This window comes from Canis lupus, chromosome 31 (genome assembly GCF_011100685.1).
Source record: "Canis lupus familiaris isolate Mischka breed German Shepherd chromosome 31, alternate assembly UU_Cfam_GSD_1.0, whole genome shotgun sequence".
NCBI lineage: Eukaryota > Metazoa > Chordata > Mammalia > Carnivora > Canidae > Canis > Canis lupus.
In genome coordinates, this window is record NC_049252.1 from 31,608,847 (window position 1) to 31,634,727 (window position 25,881).

Consider the following 25,881-nt stretch of genomic DNA (forward strand, 5'->3'; position numbering starts at 1 on the left):
AGAATAAGAACAATTCTACAACAACAAAGCCTGTTCTTATAGTAAATATACTGTTACATGAAATTTATTTTTCAATGAAAAACTTTATATTAAACCGTTTTATTACATTTATTTCTCACCTCAGTTAAAAGGGGTTTTTTTGACCTTGGGTTTTGCTCACTTTCCTTCTTTGGAGTAGTAAGATTTCTCTTTTGTACGACACATAATCCATTTGTCAAAAATAAATCAAAAACAACAACAAAAGCCCCCGAATTCTCAATACTTAGAAATACATACACCTTCCTTACTATGTAAAACTATTTATTTTGTAAAAATGTTTAACTATGAATAAAAATACTGTAACCAAGAGTAGTTGCCTCTTTTTAAAAACGAAACTTGTGGCAAAAATAACAATGAGCCCAAACGGTACAGAAAACCTTAAAGTTTATTTTGGTAGAGTTGCTTTTTTATAGGCATCGGTTTAAAGTAATGACTTTTCTGAGACGGTTCTTGGAAAAGGTAAAAATGCGAAGGTTCACACTTTTTTGCAAATTTCTGAGGTGCATAGTAATAACCCAGGTGTTCTGCCTGTGAAGAGCGAACAGATCTTCCAGAAAGCAAGCTGAAAAATGTCTCCCGGCTGCAATCCTGAAACTGCTGGACGAGGCTGGCTTCTCTCCGGGTTCCCAGGCTCCAGGGCCGGGGCAACTGTGTAGGCCACCCCCGGGGCTGTACGTGGAGGGGGGCCCGGGGACTGGAGGCTGCAGCTGCATGCTCTCCCCGCCTGGGCCTGTGCACCCACTGGTTCCCACATAGGGCAAAGTCTGCAGCAGCGAACCCCACCCACTGCCTTGGCCCAGACACCAATCCTTCGACTGTGCCCGCACCCCGTGAACCCGGGCTGGACACCCAGTGTCCCCAGGTGCTGCTTCGGCAGGGGCCACGGGAAGGCCTTCTGGAAAATAAAATGCCTACTGGAGAAAACTTCCTTCCTGAAACTTCCTTTCAGGGGTTGCTTCCCCACGGCTTCCCGTGAAATCCGCGGCCGGCCTGGAAGGGACAAGGTCTCGCCTTTTAACATACCCGGGTAGCTGCTCGATGGTGCACAGCCTCTAACCTCGCAGGCAAACCAGATGCCCTGAAAGCGCATGCCAATCCTGAGCTCAGCTGCCACGTTTTTAAGATTAGGAAGAAAATGCAAAGTCCCTGTTAAGACTTTAAAGCTCCTTGAGATCAGAGATTGCCAGGTGCACCAACGCCCCCAGTGCGTGAGTGTAGTGTAGCAAGCAGATAATTTCCCTAACGCTAATAGCTCTGGGTGAGATGCTTTTATTCAGCTGGTCTCTATGAAGCAGAATTTCAAAAGTCTTTGGTTCATATGAGGCAACAGTCAGGTTTACGGGAAACGTAGCATCTGCTTCAAGTCTCTTTTGTCTCCCTCAAGACAACCGGGTGGCGGCACAAGTCTCGAAGGCACAGGGAAAGCGGTGCGCCCGGAACATCTCCATCTGCGCTGACGTGGCCACACATCATTAGTTTTAATTTACAGATAGGAAATTAAATGATAACATTTTCCCCCCAAAGCAGAACTGTCTAGAATAGGACTTCAGCTTAAAACAACACATAGCATGTTTTTCATTAAAGAACCCCCCAAAGAAATTCAAACAGTAACAATGGCAGCTCTGAGAGATGACTTGCCTTATATTACAAAGTTTGAGAAATGAGACTTGCAACATTAGCCCAGAGATCTTTCCTCTTGATGATATTTTGCAGATGCCCTCTCAAGGGTGAGTCCATTTGGTGATTTCTGGGGGTGCCGTGGACTTTTGTTTAAACTTGTCACTAATTCCAAAAGAAGACTTGGACACTTAGGAGAGAGCAAGTTTTGTTTTTGGTTTTGTTTTGGTGGGTTTTTTTTTGTTTTGTTTTTGTTTTTGTTTTTTGAGAAAAACCATTCTAATTGAAGCCTTATTTGCAAAAATTACTTCTCTGGTTCTTTTGAAGTGACATTTCCAAAAACCACACACTGGGTTGGTGTACTTAACTAAACACGTTATTTTTCCTCCCTTCCTATGGCGCTGCTTGTGCCTGGCTGAAGGTAGGCAGATTTTTACACTGAAAGCCACAAGTTTCTGGAATGAGCCTGACTGGGTAAAGCTGGATAAAGATGGTGCTAGTGTATAAGGAGGAGGATCCTGTTCAAAGCTGAGAGCCCCATCAAGTTTTCTTTCCACTACTTTCAGTTGCGACTGGCAGGAAGAAAGAAAAGTGGACAAAAATTGGCCTTTTAAGGACTGAAAAGTAATGTGTGTGATTCACAAGTTCAACAGAGATAGGAGTGACATGGAAAAAGCATGGGGTACATCTGGAAATCGCAAATGCATATCAAAAGGTTTCCTTTCTTTTGTTCTTCCGTGGAGACTTTTAGGGCATCAGATCTTGAACATCTTCTTCTAAAGCTTCTCACACACGCTCATGCACACACACGCACACACACACACATCCCCCCCGTTTAATGACGGTGTTCAGTATCGGTTGCATTTTGTTTCTTGGCAATTTAGGAAAAGCGGAGCCAACAATTATGACTTACAAACAAAATGCCATGTATTTCTGCATTCTGTGCGCCACATGGTCTTTCAGGAATGCTCCAGATTTCAAAGTGAGCCTACAACTAGCTTAAGAGCTCCCAATCCTCCCTGGGGTGGGGCATGAGTGAGTCTTCGTCTCTGGCTGTTAGGGTCCGATCGTCTACCCCACACACCCACACGAGGCCTAATCCACACGTGAAGGATCTTGAACTTGATCCCATCACTTCAGAACATGCAGTAAATCCAAACTTACGGAAAGGGAGCTCGTAAATTACGGCCGACCTAAGTAACCGATTTCCTTTCCAAGGGTCACTGCACCCACACCAGTGACACCCGTCTCTGCGGCCACTGAGGTGCGGTTATTGGACCACAAACCACCGGGCCCAGAGTAACACTCAGAAGTCTTCCATCCCTTTTCTCATTAACAAAAAAAAAATAAAACAACGACCAAGTGCCAATGTATGTTCCTCTCGGAAAACGCCTCCCTGGACGCTCATAAACAGTGTTACCAAACCTCTACTTCATCGCTGGCCTGGGCCTGGAAGCTTTTTTGGATTTGTTTTTTAATAGTCTGGGAGTGAAGGTCTCCGCTACTGGGGAAACATCTGAATCATACCCTTGCTGTTTTCCAAATAAAAACTTTCTTTGGGGGGCTGGGGGGGCAATAAACACACATCCGAGCCCAAGAAGGGAGAAGGATTTCACACCTGGGGTCGTGCTTCACCTGAACTAAGTCTTCCGCTGGTCATCCCTGCGCCCCGGGACATCTGCAAATACCAAGTAAAATGGCAATAGACAGAACCAAATTAGGGAATTAAGCAGATTAATTGGAGGGAGGGAACATTCGCCTACAACCCTAAATCAGCTTTCCAGGTCCTGAGGCTAGGAAAAGCAGCAGGAATTGAACTGGAATGCTTGCTGCAGTGGCTTTGCCTGCCTTCCTGCTGCTCCGTGGCCAGGACAGCAGGCCCCAGGCAGGTGGGTCCCAGGCAGGTGGGTCCCAGGCAGGTGGGTCCCAGGCTGGGTGGGCCGCAGGCAGATGGGCCCCACGCAAGTGGGTTCCCAGGCAGGCAGGCCCCAGGTGAGTGGGCCCCAGGCAGGTAGGCCCCAGGGAGGTAGGCCTCAGGCCCTGCTACTGCTGCTTGGGGATGATCAGGTTTCTCAGCATGTCGAAGGAGTTGCCATCGGGATGCACGGTCACCACGTCGCCATTCTCCTGCTGGACTTGAAGGAAGCCAGAGTCATCCAGGCCGACTATCCACACTTCTGGCCCCTCGAGGCCTCCCAGGCGGACCCGCTGGCCACTGGACATGAAGAACAGCAGAGGGTCAGTGAGAAAGGTAATGCGGTGTCTAGAGACAGGTAGCTAAGTCCTTACCCATCTGGCAGAAGGACTGGGGGAGGGGGCCCAGGATGGGGTAGGCGAGATAAAATTCTCTGGCTTCTGCTGGTCCTCTGAGAACCGTCTTGATAACTACTAGAATAATCAGGGTATTGGAAATTCCAATAGGGAGTGTGGACTTTCTCCCAACTCCGATCATCTGGATGATGATTTGCACCACTTCCTCACCCTCCAGCACTTTTAAGAACCACTGTGCAATTCTAGGTTTTTTTGGCTGAGGCTGGAGAAGAAGCAGCTACGTTGGAAAGTTGATTTTCTAGAACGAAGCTGAGTACCATCAACTTCAAGTTAAACTCACTCTAATGCTGCTGCTTTTAATATTTTCCAAATGTACCTGTTGGGTTACATCCTTGTTAGATGATAATAATTATTACTATTTTAAAAGATTTTATTTATTTACTCATGAGAGACACAGAAAGAGGGGCAGAGACATAGGCAGTGGGAGAAGCTGGCTCCCTGTGGGAAGCCTGATGCGGGACTCGATCCCAGGACCCTGGGATCACCTCCTAAGTGGAAGGCAGATGCTCAACCACTGAGCCAACCAGGCATCCCTAAGTAGTTTTTAAAATATAGGATCCATTCCCCCACCCCACCCCATGCCACTCATTTTTATTTGGAATAATTTTAAACCTACAGAAAAGTCGAGAAAATAGTCCAACGATCCCCAGAATTCCCCCTTCACTTATATTCACACCAACTGATAACATTTTCCATATTTGCTTTCTCTCTTCATGCACACACACATGCTTTTTTGCTGACATTTAAAAATAAGTTGCAGGCATCATGACACTTTATACTTAAATACTTCAGCATGTACCTCCTAAGAACAATCTCCCACAAAACCAGAATACCATTATCACCCTCAAGAAATCTAACCTCCACATAATAACATCTAGTATATAGTTCATGTTTAAATTTCCCCATTGTCCCATTAATATCTTTTGTGGCTCTTTCCTCCCATCCAGGATCTAATTATGAATCACATTTTGCATTTGGTTGTCATGCCTCTTTAATCTCAAACAAATCTCCCACCTTCTTTTTATTTTATTTTTTTTGTGTGTGTGTGTTTGAAGACCTCAACATTTCTGAAGTGTAGAGGCCTGCTGGGATACACCAGGGCCTCTCAAGCTTTGGGTGCATGTGGTGGCCGGCAGGCAGGCTGGCTGGGGGTGGAGGGAATGCCCCCCAGAGCATGTTAAAATATAATGCTCAGCCAGCCTCAGAGTCTCTGATTTAGGAGGCCCAGGGTGGAACCTGAGAATGTGCATTTCTAACCAGTTCCCAGGTGAGGGTGCAACTGCTCCCTGGAGATCTCACTTGGAAAACTGTTGTTATCTAGAATGTTCTCCAACTTAAAATTTTGTGTTTCCTCACATTAGGTTCAGTTTAAACATGCTGGAAAGCTCTCAGGTGATGTTGTGTCCTTCCCTCGGCATCCCACCAGCAGGCACGGGACGCCCGTTCGTCCTGGTATTGCTGATGGTAACTTGCTCAACGTGGTGGACACCGGTTTTCTCCATCAGAAAGGTAAAAAGTAATTATCTAGGGGCCCCTGAGGGGTGCACAGTCGTGTTGAGCATCTGACTCTTGGTTTCTGCTCCGATTGTGTTCTGAGGGGTGTTGGATGGAGCTCTGCATGGGGCTTTGTGCTCTGCCGGAGGCTGCTTGAGAGTCTCCTTCTCCCTCTGCGCTTCCCCCAGCCCACAAACACACACACATTCTCTCTCTAAAATAAATAAATCTAAAAACTTTTTTCTAGACTTGTACTTACTTTCTTATTTTAAGATACTGAATATTTTAAAAGACATTTTAAAAGAATGAAGACGGATCAGCACTGACCTGTGTACCCAATACTTATAATAAAGGGGAAGAACGCCATTGGGCCCTTTGTCCTGAAACGTGTCGATGAGCTTCTCCAGCACAGTCACAGTTCTGGCGATGAGCTCGTCAGCTCTTAAGGGCTTCAGCTCTGCCTTGTGTTGCTTATTGTATTCCATGACGAGATCATTGATGCATATGGTAGGGTTACTGTTACTCACGTTAAATCCGCAGCCTGAGCAAAACCAAACAGTTGGAAAACATGAGCATCTCAACCTCATCACACATTCTTCCCAGCCCCCTGGAAGACGTCACAGCCTTGTTCACCGACTGCCTGCTTCCTTTCCCTCATTGCAAGTTTATCATCTCTGGCCACTTGAAAATGACTTATCGGGGCACCTGGGTGATGCAGGGGGTTAAGCTTCCGTCTCTTGATTTCAGCTTAGATGGTGAGATCAAGCCCTGTGTGGGGCTGCACAGTCCACACAGAGTCTGCTTAAGATTCTCTCTCTCTCCCCCTCTGCCACTGCCCATCTCAAATAAATAAATCTAAAAAGAAAGAAAGAAAGAGAGAAAGAAAGAGAAAGAAAGAAAGAAAGAAAAAAGAGAAAAGAGAAGAGAAAGGAAAGAAAAGAAAAGAAAGAAAAGAAAAGAAAAGAAAAGAAAAGAAAAGAAAAGAAAAGAAAAGTAAAGAAAAGAAAAGAAAAAAGAAAAAAGAAAAGACAAGACTCATCTGTTTGGGGCCATCTTCCTTTTCATCACTCCCTTATTATCCTCATTCAAGCTACGACCCCCCCAACCTTGCTGCCGATCGGTTGGGTAAATAAACCAGCTAGATTCGACTCAATTACACAGAAGCCATGAATGGGGCAAAGCTCCTTGGAGTGACCTCCGAAACAATACCTCATGTGGTCTAGCCAAGAACTGTAGCTCTGCACTGAGCCCAGCAGAAAGTAAAATCTCTTGTTCCTTTTCCGACTTGAGTAACAAAACACATGCCTGAAAATAAAGAATTTTATTCAGGTCTTAAGGAGTAAACTCTGGATTCAGGGATTTCAAACCTTGGTCATGGCACAACCCTCGGACACATCTTTTAATACTTTATCCTTGGAAGTCTCTGGCGCTACGGTTACGCCACTGGCAAGGGGCCAACCCGTGTTCCGTGGCTCCCTTGCAGGCTCCCGACCCAGGGCTTCAGGAGAGGGAGTTACCAACAGAGGGGTTTGAACAGGCTGGTCTCTGCTGTTACTTAATACGGCCTCCTCTCCGGGAGAGTCGGAGTCTTCAGGAAGCCAAACCTCAGTTTTCAACAGGGCCCTGAATCAACCTCAAAGAGGGCTTCCATGAGACATGAAATACTGCAAGCAGTGAGACTTGTTTTCAGGGCCTCTGAGAAAAAAAATCCCCAAATACTCGCCTCAGAGAGAATGATGATATTTATAATAACAGTATTCTTTGGTAAATGTTCTGAGCCATTTTCAGTGTGAAGGGAAGGATTGAATGGCCTCAGATTTAAAAATATATATATATACTGGCTATTAAAATACAAAGCAATGTAAATTACACCTGGAAAAAAAAAAACAAGTAACTATAGTAACAGGGAAGAATCAGCAGTTGTTCACTTGTTCATTCATTCAGCTGCACCCACAGTATGCAAGGTAAAGCATTAAATTAAGTGTATATAGTGCTGAAAAATCTCCCTTATGCTCAGAAAATTCAAAGTCCTGGGGAAAACAGCAACGCTGAGTACTGCCAACTTAGGCTATGTTAAAGACATTTTTTTTTAAAGGTTTTATTTATTTATTCATGAGAGACCCAGAAAGAGAGAGACAGAGAGAGAGAGAGAGAGAGAGAGGCAGAGACATAGGCAGAGGGAGAAGCAGGCTCCATGCAGGGAGCCTGATTCGGAACTCGATCCAAGGACCCCAGGATCATGCCCTGAGCCAAAGACAGACGCTCAACCACTGAGCCACCCAGGTGCCCCAAGGCTATGTCTTTCCAAGGACCAGAGGGCACCTCTGTTGGGGATCCTAAATCTTTCCCCAAAGACACCTCTTCTCCCCTCATCATCTCCCATGGCCTTAAGAACTTAATAAAAGCCATGAATTCCTTGGTTCCCTGAAGCCATCCTTGGACCTCCTTGATCTCTCTGGGCCCTACTTTGGAATATCTGCAATCTAGCCGAACGAACACATTTAAACATGGGATGCAAAGCTTGGAGGATCTGAAGCACTTTGCTCAGAATAATATTCCCAGTTGGTAGCAGAGCTTGGAAACATAAGTTTTGCACTTTTTTGGCCGGTGCTTCCAACACACCATCATGTGTTTGCTGCCCATTACTAATTAATTTCTGAACATTAAGTTCTCCTGGGCATTAGGGAGAAGCTGATGCTTGGAGGAGCAGGAGCCTAACAGCTTCTGAAACCGATTCGGAATCCATCTCCTGGCCTGATGTGGATGTGCTGAGCGGAAATGGGATTCTATATCCCACCTTGACCAGCCTGGAGCTGCTTCTGCAGGTCAAAAAGAATTCAACTTTTTCATGGCCTGGGAAAGTCCAATTAAGAATGCAAGACCCCCAGGAGACCAGGAGACCCATCCTTGCAATTCATTTTCTTTTCTTCTTACAAAATGGCATATTAAATGTTTATTTTCACCATTTCTAATTCAACAAGAAGCAGGCGTGTGGAGAGGTGTAATAAAAAAAAAAACAACTTGTTTGATGTGATACCAATTTGGTGGTTTCCATGGCCATAGACAGGAACGCTAAACCCCTGGAAGGGCTTTCAACCAATCTGGCCTGTTTTGCATACATATTGTGCTCTGCAACCCAAGACTCAAAGAAAAAGTAATCCCATATGATAATCCACTCTCCTCAACGTGGCCATGTATAAACCATCTTTATTTTTGCTTTTATGAATCAAAAAATGTGGAAACTTTAAAAACTTACCAATAAGTATATAAAATGTTTCTCCCAAAAGCGTCGAGTTAACCAGAACTCCACCAAGCTTCATGAGGTCACTGTAATAAATATCGTTGGGCCACTTCACTCGTAAGCTGATATCCTAAAGGAAAATCTGCACGTGAATCAAGCAATCACAGGACACGGAGGGACCAGGAGAGCTCATCCAGCTACAAGGAAGATGAACGGGATAGTCTTGGATCTAACGGAACGTTGAGATCTCATCCTCTCTTCTTGCTCTGGCAGCTAATCACTTCTTTGGGACAATCCAGTGGTAAAGGACCACTCTGGGGCCAGGAGAGAGACCTACAGAACACATCTGGCGCAAATCCCAGCACTCTCTCCACATCCCTGCATTGTTCATTATCCCATGACAGGCATAGGTCGTTTTACTGTGTTTCACCGACACCGTGTTTCTTAAAAATTGAAGGTTTGTGGCCACCCTGAGTCGAGCAAGTCTACTGGGGCCATTTGTCCACGAACATTTGCTCACTTTATGCCTCTGTGTCACATTTTAGCAATTCTTACATTTCAAACTTTTTCAGTATTTGTTAGGGTGATCTGTGTCCAGTGATTAGAACTCGCTGAAAGCTCAGATGATGGTTAGCATCACCCAGTGATTCATCAGTGGCATATGACACCCAGCGCTTTTAATTAAGGTGTGTACTTTTTTTTAATTCACCATTTTAATGATTGCACACCTAATAGTACCACAGCATAGTGTGAACGTAACTTTTACATGTACCAGGGAACCAAAAACTCCTCTGACTCACATTCTCGTGGGGATTTAGAACCAAACCTGCAACATCTCCAAGGTGTGCTTGTATCAACAGCCACCACCACTGAGTGCCTATCATGTGCTAGGTGCCGGGGGCAGGGAGACAGGTATACCCTCAGGGAGCTCGTGCTGGAGAGAGAAAGATGCCCTAAATTAACCAATGTCACAAAAGGTGGGTAGAAATGTCTCAAGTTGGGACGCCTGGGTGGCTCAGTGGTTGAGCGTCTGCCTTCGGCTCAGGGCATGATCCTGAGGTCCTGGGATCGAGTCCTGCATCAGGCTCCCTTCGGGGAGCCTGCTTCTCCCTCTGCCTGTGTCTCTGCTTCTCTCTCTGTGTCTCTCATGAATAAATAAATAAAATCTTTTCTATTTTTTTAAAAAAGAAATGTCTCAAGTAGAATCCTAGAGAGATACAGAGAAGGAACACGGTTCCGCTGAATTATATCTGAAGGCCCCAAAGAACTGCCAACAGTCAGCAGGTAACAGAAACAGATTTGCTCTGTGGCTCGCTGCCTCTCCATCCTGGAGCAACCCTGGGCAACCAACCCTGCCTGTGCCCTCCCCCAATCACATCACAGTAGAATGGTCCAGGGGTGGACACTGCCTCGAGCTGGCCCACCCAGACCCCCACCTCCTGCTGTGACTCTAGCGAGGACACAGAGACCGAGTGAGACCCAATGGGTGCCAGGACTGCCAGGTCGTACCATGGGTGGGTAGAGGATGAAAATATGGATATATGGGGCTGGAAAAGAAAGACACTTGGCAAAATAAAACCAAAAGGTTGCTGCGGAGCTAATGGCCTCCGGTCCCCCAGGGCTGGCTCGTCCTTCACAGAGGGCCAGCCGGGCACGGAGCCCATCTCGGCACTAGTCTGTTGCTCATACCAAGCCCCCATCCGGGGGGTAGTCGCTTCACCTCTGCTTAATGAGGAAGAAACTGAAGCTGAGAGAGCCTGCTTGGCTTGCCTGAGGTTACACTGGAAAGCAGCAGAGCTGGGAGTCAAACCCAGGGCTTTCTCTTTAACAAGCGAGGAGGCTACAAGGTCAAAATCAAAGCCAAGAAAAAGCTAAACTAATTGAAATTTTAAATTTTATTATTTTATTTTTTCTTGTTTCCTACTATTTTTAAAAAAATTTTTAAATTTAAATTCAATTAATTAACATATAGTGTAGTATTAGTTTCAGAGGTAGAATTTAGTGATTTATCAGTTGCATAAACACCCAGTGCTTGTCACATCACGTCCCCTCCTTAATGCCCATCACCCCACCTTCCCTCCTGCATGTCCCCACCCCACCTTCCCTCCTGCAACCCTCAGTTTGTTTCCTTATTTTTTTAAAGAAGATAATAATGCTTTAGAATACTCTGCATGAAATGATTAATGTTATTTTTTTGCATGTTTTTCTTAGCATTGTTCTTTTAAAAATTTTTTAAATTTAAATTCAACTTGGTTAACCTATGGTCTATTATTAGTTTCAGGAGCAGAATTTAGTGATTCATCAGTGACATACGACACCCAGCGCTTGAGGGTCGCTGGAAGGGAGGTGGGTGGGAGGATGGGGTAACTAACTGGGTGATGGGCATTAAGGAGGGCACTTGATGTAAATTTTTAATTATTTTCCTAAGACCAATGAACCCGCTGCTAGGGTTAAAAATATTTCCCCCCACGACAGAAGTTTATCTTCTCAACTGCCTTCTGTGAGGCAAAGTGCCTAGTTCACGGGCTGCAGGCCGACCTGTGAAGGTGTGTGACAGTCTGATGAGCCCCAGCCCTGCAGACACAGAGAGCAAGGATGCTGAAAAGCCTGGTGATAAAAGTCGTATTTCAGCATGTGTGCCGGGGACTTGACGGGATTGGGGAAACACATACCCCCAGTCCTATGTGCAGTGAACATGAGGACACGACCACAGGGAAGGGGAGGACTGCTTCCCTGTCAAATGCCAAGCAGGCCCCTTTGAAAGTCATGATCTTAGCCTCTTACTTCAGGAATTAATACAATAATTGTGTGCAGCCTGACCAAGAACTGTAGGTGGGAGGGAGGCTGGGGGAGGAACCCCCTCTTTATATCCACGTGAAATTCTTCTAGGAAGGGATGCCTGGGTGGCTCAGCGGTTAAGCGCCTGGCTTCGGCTCAGGGTGTGATTCCAGGGTCCCCAGATTGAGTCCCGCATCGGGCTCCCTGCCTGCTTCTCCCTCTGTCTGTGTCTCTGCCTCTCTCTCTGGGTCTCTCATGAATAAATAAAATCTTAAAAAAAAAAAAAAAAATAAATTCGTCCAGGAAAACTACATCCATCGCCCTCTTCCTTTGTCTTCTTACTACTAACTGACACTGAAGCCTCCGATGGTAACGACGAAGCAGGCACCTGTGTCCCTACAGCGGGGAGCAGACACCTCACGTGAACCTGTACATTTCACCGGGGCAGCCACAGGTGAGGCTGGTCCTGCTGGGCACTGACCATGCTAAATGAAGACAGGGCTGAGAAGGTTGTTTAGGCATAAAACAAGCATTTTCACCAGAAACCCCAACTGGCCTATCCAGCCCAATGTGCTCCAATTAAAGGGGGGAGAAAAACAAGGAAGACAAAAAAAGAGGCTTGCTCTAAGATGCTTGAACAATCTAAGAACAGCACAGAAAGGGAATTCTGGGAAATAAACCCGTCCCAGGCAAGCCCAAGGCCACTCTAAAAGCTGACAGTGCTTTTAAAACTCCAGGAGGTGCCAGCTTTGCAAAGGGCAGGTGACAACTCTACTCTACATGCAGCGGTCATTCGGGCAGAGCCACACACCAACCCCATCTGAGACGTGCATGCAGGGGTGGGGATGTAAGATGAGGAAACCGCACATACCTGATACTCAGGAATCGACCTTACTGCCTCCACAACGGCCAGGGACATCAGATGCTGGATGAACGGGATCCTCTGTCCCAGCTGGGATCTCAGTGGGATGGAGATGAGCAGGGTGGACAGCGCGCATCCCATGGGGCTCAGCCAAGCATTCGCTCCTCGCCCTGGAACACAGGCCCCATCAGGAAAGCGGCCACCTCATCCCGTGACCAGAGTCGGACACACAGGATGCCAGAGACTGTGCCCAGGACTCAGAGCCACACGTGGAGTCAACCCACACTGTTGAAGATGCTTGGAGATTCTGGGGTTAACTCAAGAACAGAGAAGCTTTGTAAAATCCGATGCTGTGTTGCTGAACAAATTTCTGGTAAGTAGCGGACTGTCCTGCCTCCGTGAGCCTATCATTTATACTTTGCTGATTCAAAGTCTAACGTGTCTGAACATGACTGTCAGCTTAATTGTCACCATCTGGTAGTACAGGCAAAAACGGAGACAGTGGGGAAACCGGGCTGGGTCTGTCCTGGTCCAGGAGAGGTCCTGGACGCCACATTCTAGAAGTGGCCCATACTGGGGTGATGGTCCCACAGCCCTGTGAATATTATTAAAAACCCCAGAATTGTACACTTTAAATATAGAAATGTGACGTCCGGTATGTGAATTATATCTCACTGTTACAAGAAGGTGAAAAAAAAAGGAAGCTGACTTTAAAAAGTAATCCCTGATATTATCTCTCTGAGCTACTTTTCCTAAAAGAGAAGTTGGGAAAATAAAATGATCCAAATGAGAGATATAATCAAAGTTCTTCTATGTCCTTTTTTTTTTTTAAACCACCATATTGAGCCCTTCAGCTTTGGATAAAATGAATTTTCTCTTTGAGTTAGGTTCAAAAGACATGTTCAAAGGGAAGAAGGGGAAAACAGTGGATTTCTTATTTCATTGCTCCTTCTGAGCAAGGCGTAGAGCCTCTGAGAGTGAAAAGCATATTTGGGGTGGCCTGGCACCGGCGGGGGCAAGGGCCAAGTGCCTCCTGCAGGACCACTGAGCATGGAGTCTGCTTGCATTTGGACCCCAGGTGGATTCCGGGAGGACGCAGGCTCTCGATTCCAAGGGTCAGCAGATGGCAGAAGCTCTGAGCAGCCCCTGGCTTCTCGGTGGTCACTTTATGAGTGGACACTGACCGCTGGTCAAGTGCCCGCTGCCTGGAACTTCCAGGGCAGCTGGGGTGGGGGCTGGCAGATGAGAGGCCTCTCCACGTGGCACTGAACAGGGGCACAGAGGGCACCTCCCAGAGAACCTTCAGGCAAATAAATGTCTCTATAACACAGTAATGATTCACACACTGCAATGCTTAGAATGTGTCAGAAAGAATTTACAAGATGTAGGTGACGGAATGTTAACACCATCCCCAGCGAGGGGGCACCTCGGTGGCTCAGTGGTTGAGCATCTGCCTTCAGCTCAGGGTGTGATCCCGGGGTCCTGGGATCGAGTCCCACATTAGGCTCTCCGCAGGGAGCCTGTTCTCCCTCTGCCTGTGTCTCTCATGAATGAGCACTGGGTGTTATTCTGTATGTTGGCAAATTGAACACCAATAAAAAATAAATTTATTATTTAAAAAATAAAATAAAATAAAATCTTAAAAAAAAAACTATCCCCAGCAAATGTCCAGTGATTAATAACCATCTCCATTTGAGTCCTACCAAGACTCTGCCTTCTCATCAATCTCCCTCCCTCTTCCTCCGTTTTAGGGGGTGTGAAAGCAAGCGCTTCTAACCCGAGACTTCTCCATGATCAGTACACACCATCAGTGGCCAATCGGGCCACAAGAGTCACAGATTCTAGGAAACACAACAACAGCAACGATAACAAAAGATGACTGACCTTTGCCCTGGGTTTGGCGGACTGCGATGGCAATTAACCCCATTTCCTGCGGGATCTCAAACATCAACCTGCAAATGGTGGGAAAGACTGGTCAGCCAGAACCGGGACATGACAGCAGAGCCTGCAGCCCAGACGAAAGGAGGACCTGTTTGCGCTCACTTGCGGGTGTGCGCGAGTGACAAAGGGCTATCCTCCAGGGGTGGGGGCGGATACTGACCCCATTCCCAGCCTCTGGAGTGATAATGAAGGAGGAGGTGAGGAAAACACCATTGAATCAAGAAAGACTGGGGTAGGGAGAAGCAAGGGTCCCTGCCTGGGCTGTTAGCTCATTTAAGATGCTGTTAGAGGGGATCCCTGGGTGGCTCAGCGGTTGAGCGCCTGCCTTCGGCCTGGGGTGTGATCCTGGAGATCCGGGATCAAGTCCCGTCAGGCTCCCCACAGAGAGTCTGTTTCTGCCTCTGCCTGTGTCTCTGCTGCTCTCTGTCTCTCATGAATAAATAAATAAAATCTTAAAAAAAAAAAAAAATAAGGGCAGCCTTGTGGCTCAGTGGTTTAACGCCGCCTTTAGCCCAGGGTGTGATCCTGGAGACCCGGGATTGAGTCCCACGTTGGGCTCCCTGCATGGAGCCTGCTCCTCCCTCTGCCTGTGTTTCTGCCTCTCTCTCTCTCTCTCTTCTGTGTGTCTCTAATAAATAAATAAAATCTTAAAAAAAAAAAAAAAAAGGGCAGCCCCAGTGGCTTAGCAGTTTAGCGCCGTCTTCAGCCCAGGGTGTGATCCTGGAGACCCGGGATCGAATCCCACGACGGGCTCCCTGCATGGAGCCTGCTTCTCCCTCTGCCTGTGTCTCTGTCTCTGTCTCTCTCTCCTGTGTGTCTCTAATAAATAAAAAAAATCTTAAAAAAAAAAGACGCTGTTCGATTCCATTTCTTTGGAATATCCGATCAAGAAGTCCCGTCTTTCCTTCCGATGTGGCGTCCCTTCTCCGGGTGACAACTGGCAGCTCCTGACATTTGTTTCTACTTACGGTGCGTTTCTGTCCAAACACTGGTACATAATCATAACAGAAGTTTCTGATTATTCAGAAAGCCAATATGGTGGCAGTAAAGCCGTTTAAAAGATACACCATCCCCTGAGAACTAATTATGTTTTAACTATAGTAAATAAATCTACACCTTCTGAGAAGTCCGGAGAACCTTGGATCATTTTAGACTCGAGTTCTGCTTTTAAAACGCTCTCATTTAAAAGAACGCAAACTTCCCTTTGGGGATAGGTAGAAAAGTGCCTTATATCTCCACCAAATGAGTCAACATTAACCTTTTTTTTTTTTTTTTTTTTCCAGAAAAGGAAAAGGAAAAAAAAAAAATCCCTCACACTGAGAATTTCCTCCCAGCTACTTTCTACATATTTTAACTCCGTGTTAGGAAGGCTTTCCACTGCGTTCCCAGAAGCTGCTGACCAGGTTCTGAGCGGGCATGGTTCATGGTAGGATTTATTAAAGAAAGCCAAAAAAATCAGGTTTGCCCACTGTCGGTGCAGCTGCTGGGGCTGTTGGAAATGCTTCTGGGGGACGGGTGCTGGAGATGCTATTTGCATGGTGCTTCCAGTAACAGTTTCCAGGGTCCCACAGCAGCCCCTGTGTCAAGGAGAAAGGGCCCTGAAACAAGACCACATGTTCTGGGGGCTCTTTATCTGCTTTTGGGGCGCAGGGGAAGGGGTGGGGGTTCTACAAATGGTAAGAGAAGAAACACACTTAAGAGCAGAGAGAAGCAACAGTATCTCCCTGTACATCATTGGCCAGCAGAGTTTGGCACCGGTGCGTGCAGACCCTGGTGACAAGGAGCCCAGAGGACCCCCCTCACTTGCTAAGAAGAGCCTGGCCACATCAGGCGGGGGCCAATGAGTCCGACAGGCACAGGGCATTCCCAGCAAGCAGGCCGCCCCGCCGTCTGTGTGCCAAGCCCACTTCCATCTTACATGAAGCACAGTTCCAGAAGTATTTCTCTTGGACACCATGAATAACCCATTGAGACCGACTGTTCCTATACACCGTGGGGCTCCCAGAATAAAGCGTCCTTTTCTTGGGTTGGACCAGAGGAACACAGAGAAGGAATCTTTGTCCACGAGGGGAGGGAACACTATCTTCTAGGAGCCTCGAGCTCTCCGGAAAGTTCCAGCAACCCCTCACCTGGGCTCCTAGGGCTGCGGTGGCAGCTAACAAACTTTTCCAAGGGAGTGGGCAGGGGGATGATGTGGCCTTTTGTGAGCAGCTTGCAAAAGCCCTCTCAACGGCAGGCGATCTAGGATGTTCCTTAAATAAACATGTAGACAGTAGACAGTCGAGTCTATAGCCAGTGAGGGTGACGGTGGAATTGGGCGAGGGGGTGGGGGAGGTAGAGAAACCAAACACAGACTTCTAGAACAAAGAGAAATGATTAAGGGAACATATGCACTCAACTGTTGGAGGTTTGGCAGCAGTTAACAGGGCATATTGATGAGAAGACAGGAGTTTGTGCAGCTGAAGGCCAAGAGGAAATTTCTGCAAGGAGGGGACAGAGAGGGAGGGAGGTAATGCTCACTTTGAGACAACGAGGGGCCGCCAGATTTATTTGTGCTATCTGAGATAAGTCTGGGGGCCAAACCACACGGCTCACGGTCAACAAAGAATCATTTATGAACTTCACGAATTCTGCATTTCTGAAAATGAAGTCGCCGGAGTTTGCTCAAGCAGAAAGGAGACACCGTAAATGCCTTTCCATCCTGAGCTGATGATGTTCTCACAAAAGGAAACAGAAAAAAGAAAAAGAAAAAAAATTGGGGGAGCACTGGGTGGCTCAGCGGTTGAGCATCTGCCTTGGGCTCAGGGATGTGATCCCAGGGTCCTGGGATCGAGTCCTGCATCGGGCTCCCCGCAGGGAGCCTGTTTCTCCCTCTACCTGTGTCTCTGCCTCTCTGTGTCTCTCAGGAATAAATAAATAAAAATCTAAAAAAAGGGGGGGGGCTTAATCATCAGGTCCTTGCTGCTGTAGATTTTCTTTCCTCGTTTGCAAAGGCTGTGGAATCAAAGGTCTCTATGAATGGCAGCTCAGCGCAGGCCCTCGAGTTTGCCGACGGGGCATGCAGGAAAAGTGCTCCGTTTGCTACTCTCCTCTGCTCCTCTGGAACATCCAGACCCCAAAGGGTCGCTTTTCAAATGTGACCACTTTCGTTCCTGAGGACATCACAGCACCTAGGGGGAGCCCTGCCAGCGGGAACATCCTGGATTTCACCAGGTGGTTGGAATAAAGCTTCCAGGATTAAGACTAAGCTAGAAGCCAGGCCGGTATGACCCTGTGTGAAAATTCTGAATGAACAGAAACTTAAATTCAGACCCAGTCAATCCATTTGGGGGATTCAAACCTACAGCAAGAGTACACACTCACCACTGTGCTATAAAAGTTAAAATGTGGGAGTAACATTCAGTGTTCGATAGGAGAACGTGGAGTACATTGAGGTATGTGAAGCCAAAGGGATAATTCACGGTCATTAAAAACCAGAGTGATGAAGAGTCTGTGGGAAGCAATGCTTGTGATACTCTACTAAATTTAAAAAGCCATATATAAAAACTACATATACTACATATACGTTTATTCCACCCACGAAAAATTCATAGAAAATGGAGGGATTGAAATTTACTTAGGCTTTATTTATTAGGTCTTATTAGGATGATTTTTTTTCTTTATTTTAAAACTTTTCCTTAAGATTAAGTGGTTATCCTTAAAAATTATTCTGAAAAATTCTGGTTAAAAAAAAAGCAGCATAGTTTTTATGTTTAGATAGAATATTGGTAATTAATTCCTCATAAATATTTCAAAGAAAAGAATGAAAAGACCTGCTTTAAAATTAAATAAGACAATAAGTGTTACCTACAGCACCTATCATATTAGGAGCAAAAGTTTGTTTCATAGTATTAATGAAGAGAAATTCTTTTTTTTTTCTTTTTACAAAGAGAAATTCTTAAAACTAGTCTGTTCATATGCAATCAGAGCCTTAAAAATTTTATACCTTCTGACCCTATGACCATCCTTCAAGGAATGCATCCTAAGGAGTATTCAGGGAAATGAAATAATTCAGGGGCACAATGGTTCATCACAGCCTTATAATGTGAAAAATCAGAATACAAAAAAATCATAGCGTCCCTGCATGAACAACTCCCACGTAGCCATCTGTGGGACAGGTAAACGTCCACTGGACTCCATCAGGTAGGTGATTTAATCACAAGCCAAATCCCTATACACAGCATGATTCTAATGATGTTTTAAAATCTGCTTTTTAAAACTGTTAAGCAATACAGCACCATATCAGCTCTGGTTATTTTGAGGAATGTAATTATTTGAAAAACTACGGAAAAGTACAAAGCAGAAAATAAGTCCCTCTTTTAATTAAAAGTGTATATCCTTCTAGACTTTTTCCCCTTTTAAACAAATACACTGATATATTTTACAAAATAGGTTTCTGATGATTGGGGAAATTCTTTACTGTGGAGCTATTAGAATGATGCATAGTTACGGACTTTTTAAAAAATATTTTATTTATTTATTTGAGAGCGAGAGAAAGCACAAGCAGGGAGAGATGGAGAAGCAGGCTTGCCGTGGAGCAGAGAGCCCCTATGGGGCTCCCATTGTTTAATATTAGGGTTCTCTCCAGGACCCTGGGATCATGCCCCAAGTTGAAGGCAGATGCTTAACCGATTGAGCCACCCAGGAGCCTTAGTTAGGGGACATTCTTATTACACTGATAACTTGAAACATTTGAAAACAGCATGTCTGGTCTCATTTATGTAAGCTGTTCATGTGCATTTATAGAAGAATACAGGACATACATCCACAGTGGTTGCTGTCCCCAGAAGCTGGAGGTCCTTACACTTGTCCCATTTAGTCTTTGGGAGGTAAGACTGCAAGCGGCTATTATTGTCTCCCTTACACTTTCCTGAATTTTCCAGTATTTCTACACTTGGAGTGCATTCATTTTATAATCAGGAAAAATGCTATATTTTTAAAAAGATATTTCCTTACACTCGACTCTGCTTTAAGTAGGGTAAGCATGCAACCGCCAGCTCACTGGCTGAACAAGCTCTTCCTTTTGAGAGATGATAGTTTTGCAACACAAGGGCAGCCAACCGACTGGGCTTTTACCAGGCTCACTGTGCGGATCCGCCTATAATGCACACAATGCACGTATGGAGTGCCTGTCCCTTGCGCTCCTTCTCTGGGGAGCACGTGCCCTGTGCAGTGGTGACAGGCTGAGTCTGCTTACTGTCCCTGCACAGACTCCCTCTGGGCTGGGGAGACGGTGTGCATGTGGCTGCTGGCATCCTCGGGGCGCGGGGGAGCTTCATCAACTCATGTTCTTAATGCACAAGCTGTGCCTTTTCATTGATGTCTTCTTCCCCTGATATTTTCAGTTCTGACATCTCCTTTATTCTTAGCATTCAGAAAGACACATTCTCTGCACCCCCTCCATGCTTTCTCTCTATATGTGAAAAAGAACCCGATTAAGGGGGTAGGAATGAGGCAAGAGGAGGAGGATCCAGGCAGTCAGGCATTTATAAGTCACTATTTCTGATTTTTAAAAACTTCACTGGAAGATAAATTCCCACTATGCATAACCCCCACTGACATCTGTGTAGTTCAAAGGAAACAGCGCTAAATTTCATTTCAGGAACTTTTGAAAAAATATATTACATTGCAAACACCAACCATTATATTCGGGCAGCACTTTCTTTTTTTAAATTAAAAAGCTAAAATAATTTTTTGAAAAAGCTAAAATATCAAGATATGTGAGGTTTTAAAAAGTCTGATTCTATCGATGCAATCAATTTTTTTTAAACAAAAAGTTGTCTTTGATGTAAGGATGCGCAGCATTGTTTTTTGGAAAAAACACATAGCAGTTTCTGTAACAACACGTGAAATGCAACAGGGAGTACAGAGGGCTCTGTGATCCGTGGGGATGCAGGGGTGACTTAATAGGCAGCAAGGCATGCAGGTGCATCCTGGGACTGGGGGGCCCACCTGTACGTCCGTTGAAGGATGCCGGTGGGTCAGACCCTCTGTTGGAGATGCTGTTTCATTTCCATATCTCCTAGCATACCAACCACTCCCAGGTTTCCAGCTACTTGTTCCCCATCTCCAACATCATGATCACACCTCACTACTGCTAAATCATTTCATTGCTCATAGGGAAGGAGTCTTGTGGATTCAGCTTTCAGAATGAGGCACCTGTCTAGCAGACCCAGAATTTATTGATGTTGGTCTGTATTATTCAATCAAGATGAACACAAGCCACTATTTCTTACCCCTGACCCTGCACCATAGATAATGGATGTCCGAGCATCATCTCCTTTTACCTTAGACGTGCAGTTACAAAATTCACAGACGGACAAGGCTTGTGCAAATGGAGACCATCGTGGCACCCACAGCTACGTCTGTGACCGTGTCCAACAGTGGTCCTGACCCTAGATCCTCACCCTCTGGACATGAGCCTTCGCTGTACTCCCACACACAGGAACTCAGGCCATGGGCTAAGCCGTCCGCTAAGTCACCAGATTACAGGATCTTCTCAACCCCCTCCCATACCCCTCCATACCCCTGCTCAGGCCGATCAGAGTCTATCCTCTGCAGCTGGATGTGGAGGGGCTCCCCATGGAGTGTGTCCACAGCCATTACCATAAGCCATCTACCCAACAGAGGGCCTTCTGCTGGGAGACACGGCTGCCATTACAGAAGACAGGACGCTGACGCATCTTGACCACATGGTGAGCAGACATCTGGGAATGCTTTTCCTGCAGGCACTGGGTACACTTCCAACTTGGGCATTTGGAACTGACACCGATTTTTTGCACGAGTGGCACTTTACACGCATTATCTCATCTAAGCTTCCCAAATCAGATGAGGACACAGTCTTGGACAAGCAAAACCATTTCTGTAAGGCCGCAGAGCCAGCAAGTCAGCAACTCAGATCAAGTTCTGGATGGTTCTATGGCCCATGATATTTTGCTGTTGTTTTCAACCTTTTTCTCTGAAATAATAACAGACTTACAAAAAAGCTGCAAGGACAGTATGAAGAATCCCTACAAGCTTTTACCCGGCACGCGGATTTCCCAAATGTTAACTTCTTACCACACAGATTGTTCTATCTCTGTCTGTCCATAATTTTTCCCCCTGAATTATGTGAGAGTTGCAGCCATCACACCTCTTTATCCTTCTGTATGTCCGTGTATAAAAATCAAGGGTTTATTTTATGTCATCAGAGCACAATGATCAAAATCGGAAACCTAGTATTGTGTTACAACACTGTTACCTCATCTAGGAGTCAGCAAACTTCTTCTGTGAAAAGCCAGATAGTTTAAATATCTTAATCTTTGTGAGCCACTAGGTTTCTGTTGCAACTGTTTGACCCTGCTGTCTGGGCACAAATAGCAGCCACAGACAACATGTAAATAAGAAAATGTGGCTGTGTTTCAACAAAACTTTATAGACAAATTTAAGTTTCATATACTGTTCGGGTGTCACAATATAGTATTTTAAAAAACTTAATAGGCTTTTTTTTTTTTTTTTTTTTTTTTTTTTTAAGTAGGCTTCATGCCCAGCGTGGAGCCCAAAGTGGGGCTTGAACTCACAACCCTGAGATCAAGACCTGGGCTGAGATCAAGAATCGGACGCTTTACTGAGTGAGCCACTCAGGTACCTGTAAATAGACTTTATTTTTTGAATAGCTGTAGATTTATAGAAAACTGAGCAGAACGTAGAGTTCCCAGAGACACCCCCACAGCCCCCCTGCCCCTGCTTCCTTATTACTAATACCTCATCTTAGCATAGTATGTTTAACTGACAAACCAATACGTTATGATTAACTAAAGGCCATTGTTTAATATTAGGGTTCTCTCGGGATCCCTGGGTGGCGCAGCGGTTTGGCGCCTGCCTTTGGCCCAGGGCGCGATCCTGGAGACCGGGGATCGAATCCCACGTCGGGCTCCTGGTGCATGGAGCCTGCTTCTCCCTCTGTCTATGTCTCTGCCTCTCTCTCTCTCTCTCTGTGACTATCATAAATAAATAAAAATTAAAAAAAATATTAGGGTTCTCTCTTTGTACTGCACAGCTTTACAGGTTTGGACAAATCTCTAATGCCATGTAGAACAGTTCACTGCCTAAAAATCCCTTGCACCCCACCTATTCATCCCTTCTATGCTCCTTCCAACCCCTGATGGCTTTAATTTTTATTGTCTCTACAGTTTTGCCTTTTCCAGAATGCCATAGAGATCTTACTCTTTTCATTTTGTTCCCAATCATTAAAAAATGTAAAAAACCATTCTGAGCTCCTAAGTGGTACAAAAACTGGCAGCAGGCCACATCTGGCCTGAGGATCACAGTTTGCCAATTCCTGATCTCATCTACAGAATGTATTCAAATTTCTCCTACTGCCCTGACAATGCCCTTGATGGTAAAACACAGTCTTCTTTCTGGTTTAGGATTGAATCCAGATCATTTAGTACAGTTAGTTTTCATCTCCCTTAATTGGGTTCAATACTTTAGTCATGGTCTTTTGTGATCTAGACATTTTCTGAAAAGTGTAAGACATTAAGGTTATTTTGTAAAATGCCTCTTGATTTAGATGAGCTGAAATCTCCTCATGATGAGACTCAGGCCAGTATTTGGGGCAAGAACAAAGTTCTGAGTGAGGCAACGCCTGGGTGGCTCAGTGGTTGAGCAACTGACTTGTGCTCAGGGTGTGATCCTGGAGTCCCAGGATCAAATCCCACATGGGGCTCCCCACAGGGAGCCTGCTTCTCCCTCTGCCTATGTCTCTGCCTCTCTCTGGGTCTCTCATGAATAAATAAATAAAATCTTAAAAAAAAATTCTTAGTGAGGCTATATCCTTCTTGGTGCATCACATTAGAAGGTACATAGAGTTGCCTTGTCCCGGTGTTGGTGAATTAACTCTGATCCACTGGGTTAAGATGGTGTGTGCCACATTTTCCACTGTAAAGTCACTGGTTTTCCACTGTAATTAACAAATAATTGTGGAGAGATAAACACCATGTTTCTCATAAAATTTAACTAGTTTCAGAATCTGCAGATGAATCCTGCTTGAACAGATTATTAATTCAATGGTTGCCAAATAATGATTTTGATTCATTACTTCTTCCATATTTACTTGATGGGATGCTACAATAAAGAAGAGTGAGGTTTTTTTATATATATATCTACTTATATATCTATGTATTTATTCTTATTGGAATGGATTTATAGATTCACATTTAACAGGCTACATATTTTCCTATCATTATTTATTTTGATGATCAAATTGCCCCAGATTTGGCAAGTTGAAAGCTCCTTCAGCTGGGTTAACTGTGTTCTACTGACATGTCCCTGACATGATCAGCATTTCCTTACTTTCTGGCATAAGAAGAGGTTCCAGACTCACTTTCAAATGTCTTAGTCCCAGCCCTAGAATCAGCCTTTTTTCTTCACAGAGCTCTGGCTCCTTTTAGCAAAAATAAATATATAAACTTACTTACTAAAAAAAATAAATAAATAAAAATAAACTTACTTACCTATTTATTTATGGGAGGGTGGAAGTGCAGAGAGAGAGAGAAAGAGAGAGAGAGAGAGAGTCTCAAGCAGACTTCACACTGAGCACAGAACCCAAGTAGGGCTCGATCCCACAATCCTGAGATCATGACCTGAGCTGAAATCAGGCATCAGATGCTTAACTGACTGAGCCACCCAAATACCTCACACACACACACACACACACACACACACACACACACACAAAAGACATTTATAAAACAGATCTGGGTACTAGGTAATGACAAGAATAGGTGTTTCCTTCCTTCCTTTTTCCTTCCCTTCCTCCCTGTGTCCCCTTCTCCCATCCCATCGACCCATCTACCTTAAAACCACTGAAGTCCACTGAAATCTCCAATTCCAATTCAGCACCACAAGGTCCATTCTATTCTCCTCCTTTCTATATTTGTAACTTCCCCCTCCAAAAATGAGAAATCTGGCTCCCATTATGTCAGATATATTTACTTATCTGCTCAATACTGTCATACACAGAAAGTGGTTTCATAATTGCTGACCCATGCTACTGTGAAAAACAAACTTACTAACTAGACTTCACTATTTATCTACAGTCCCTGTTTGTCTTTAGCCTGAAGATATACAGTCAGATAGCACATGTTTAAAAGTTCCTTGGCTTGTTCTTTGTTTCTTTCATTTTAGTGTAGTTATGTTATTTATCTAAAAGAAAGTTGGGCTTAATTATACTTCTGTATCCCATTACAAAGTCCCTCCTTCCATCGCTGTTTCTTTCCTATTTTTTTAAAGATTTTTAAAAATCTTTATTTATCTATTTATCTATTTATCTATTTATTTATTTGAGAGAGAGAAAAAGAGAGAGCGAGAGAGAATGAGCAAGAGAGAGTATAAACTGATGGGGAGAGGCAGAGAGAGAAACAGAGGGAGAAGCAGATTCCCTACTGAGCAGGAAGCCTGATGCAGGGCTCTATCCCAGGACCCTGGGATCATGACCTGAGCCGAAGGCAGATCTTAACCAACTGGGAGGGAGCCACCTAGGCACCCCTCTTTCCTATTTTTTTAACTTGGTTCCAAGAATCAGAACTATACAGAAAAGCATACTGAGAAGTGTCACGCTCCCCAACTCACCTCTTCTACCTGGATGGATCTCTCCCTCCAACTCTTTTCTGTAAATAACAACTCAACTCATGTCATAGTTTCTGGTTTATTCTTCCCTTGTTTCCTTCCACACAGGTGAACAGATATATGCATATTTTCTTATTTCCCTTTCTGCCTTACAGAAAGATACTCCTTTGCCTTGTATGTTTGTTTCACTTACTATAACCTGGAAACACTCCTTGTAAGTTCCTAGAGCTCTTCTTCACTCTCTCCTAAAGCTGAGGAGTACCTGCTGTATGGATGTAGCACGACTTATTCAACTAGTGTCTTATGTACAGGCATTTAGGTTGTTGCCAAAAGACAGTATAATGAATTCCTGTTGTTCTCATGTTTTTTGTGTTGTTGAAGTGGACCTTCAAGTGAACTCCTAGGAGTGGGATGCCAGATCAGAAGGAAAATGCACATGTAGCTTTGTCAGACACTGCCAGAGTCCCCTGCATTACTAACGAACCAGCCACAGATGGCATATCTGTTCCCCCACTGCCTCACCAGTACAGCATAACATCACATTTTTGTTTTTGCCATGTGAGCTGGCTTTCAGTGTAGTTGTAATTTACATTTCTCTTATTTGTGAGGTTTTCATATGTTTAAAGGCCGTTTGTGTATACAGTATGTGTGAATTACCTGTTCATGTCTTTCGCCTATTTTTAAGAGTGTGTTAATTGATAGGGAACAGTAGTGCTTTATCTGTGGCATCTTGCTAATATTTTCTCCCAGTTTGTTGTCTTCTGATTTTGTTTATGATGATTTTTACCATGCAAAATGTTTTTTTAAATATTTATGTAGTCAACTGTATCAATCTTTTACTGCCTCTTGTTTTTGTGTTTTCAGAGCCTTTCCCTATGCTCATCCACTTGTTTCTGAAACTTATAGGATTTCATTTTAAATTTAGAACCCT

The 25,881-nt window shown here is 44.8% G+C and overlaps 1 protein-coding gene across 7 annotated transcripts in view; it reads right to left on the reverse strand.

The window, feature by feature from the left end:
* Window positions 1-406: 406 nt before the first annotated feature.
* The window catches only part of HLCS (holocarboxylase synthetase), a 226,248-nt gene continuing 200,773 nt past the window's right edge, over window positions 407-25,881 (reverse strand). For all 7 annotated transcript variants that reach the window (XM_038581462.1, XM_038581461.1, XM_038581460.1 and 4 more), the window contains 5 exons: window positions 14,247-14,314; window positions 12,372-12,532; window positions 8,738-8,852; window positions 5,809-6,022; window positions 407-3,871 (listed from right to left, as the gene is read on the reverse strand). In XM_038581462.1, coding sequence (XP_038437390.1) covers window positions 3,700-3,871; window positions 5,809-6,022; window positions 8,738-8,852; window positions 12,372-12,532; window positions 14,247-14,314 — 730 coding nt within the window. In that variant the 3' untranslated portion in view covers window positions 407-3,699. The remainder of the gene's footprint in view (window positions 3,872-5,808; window positions 6,023-8,737; window positions 8,853-12,371; window positions 12,533-14,246; window positions 14,315-25,881) is intronic.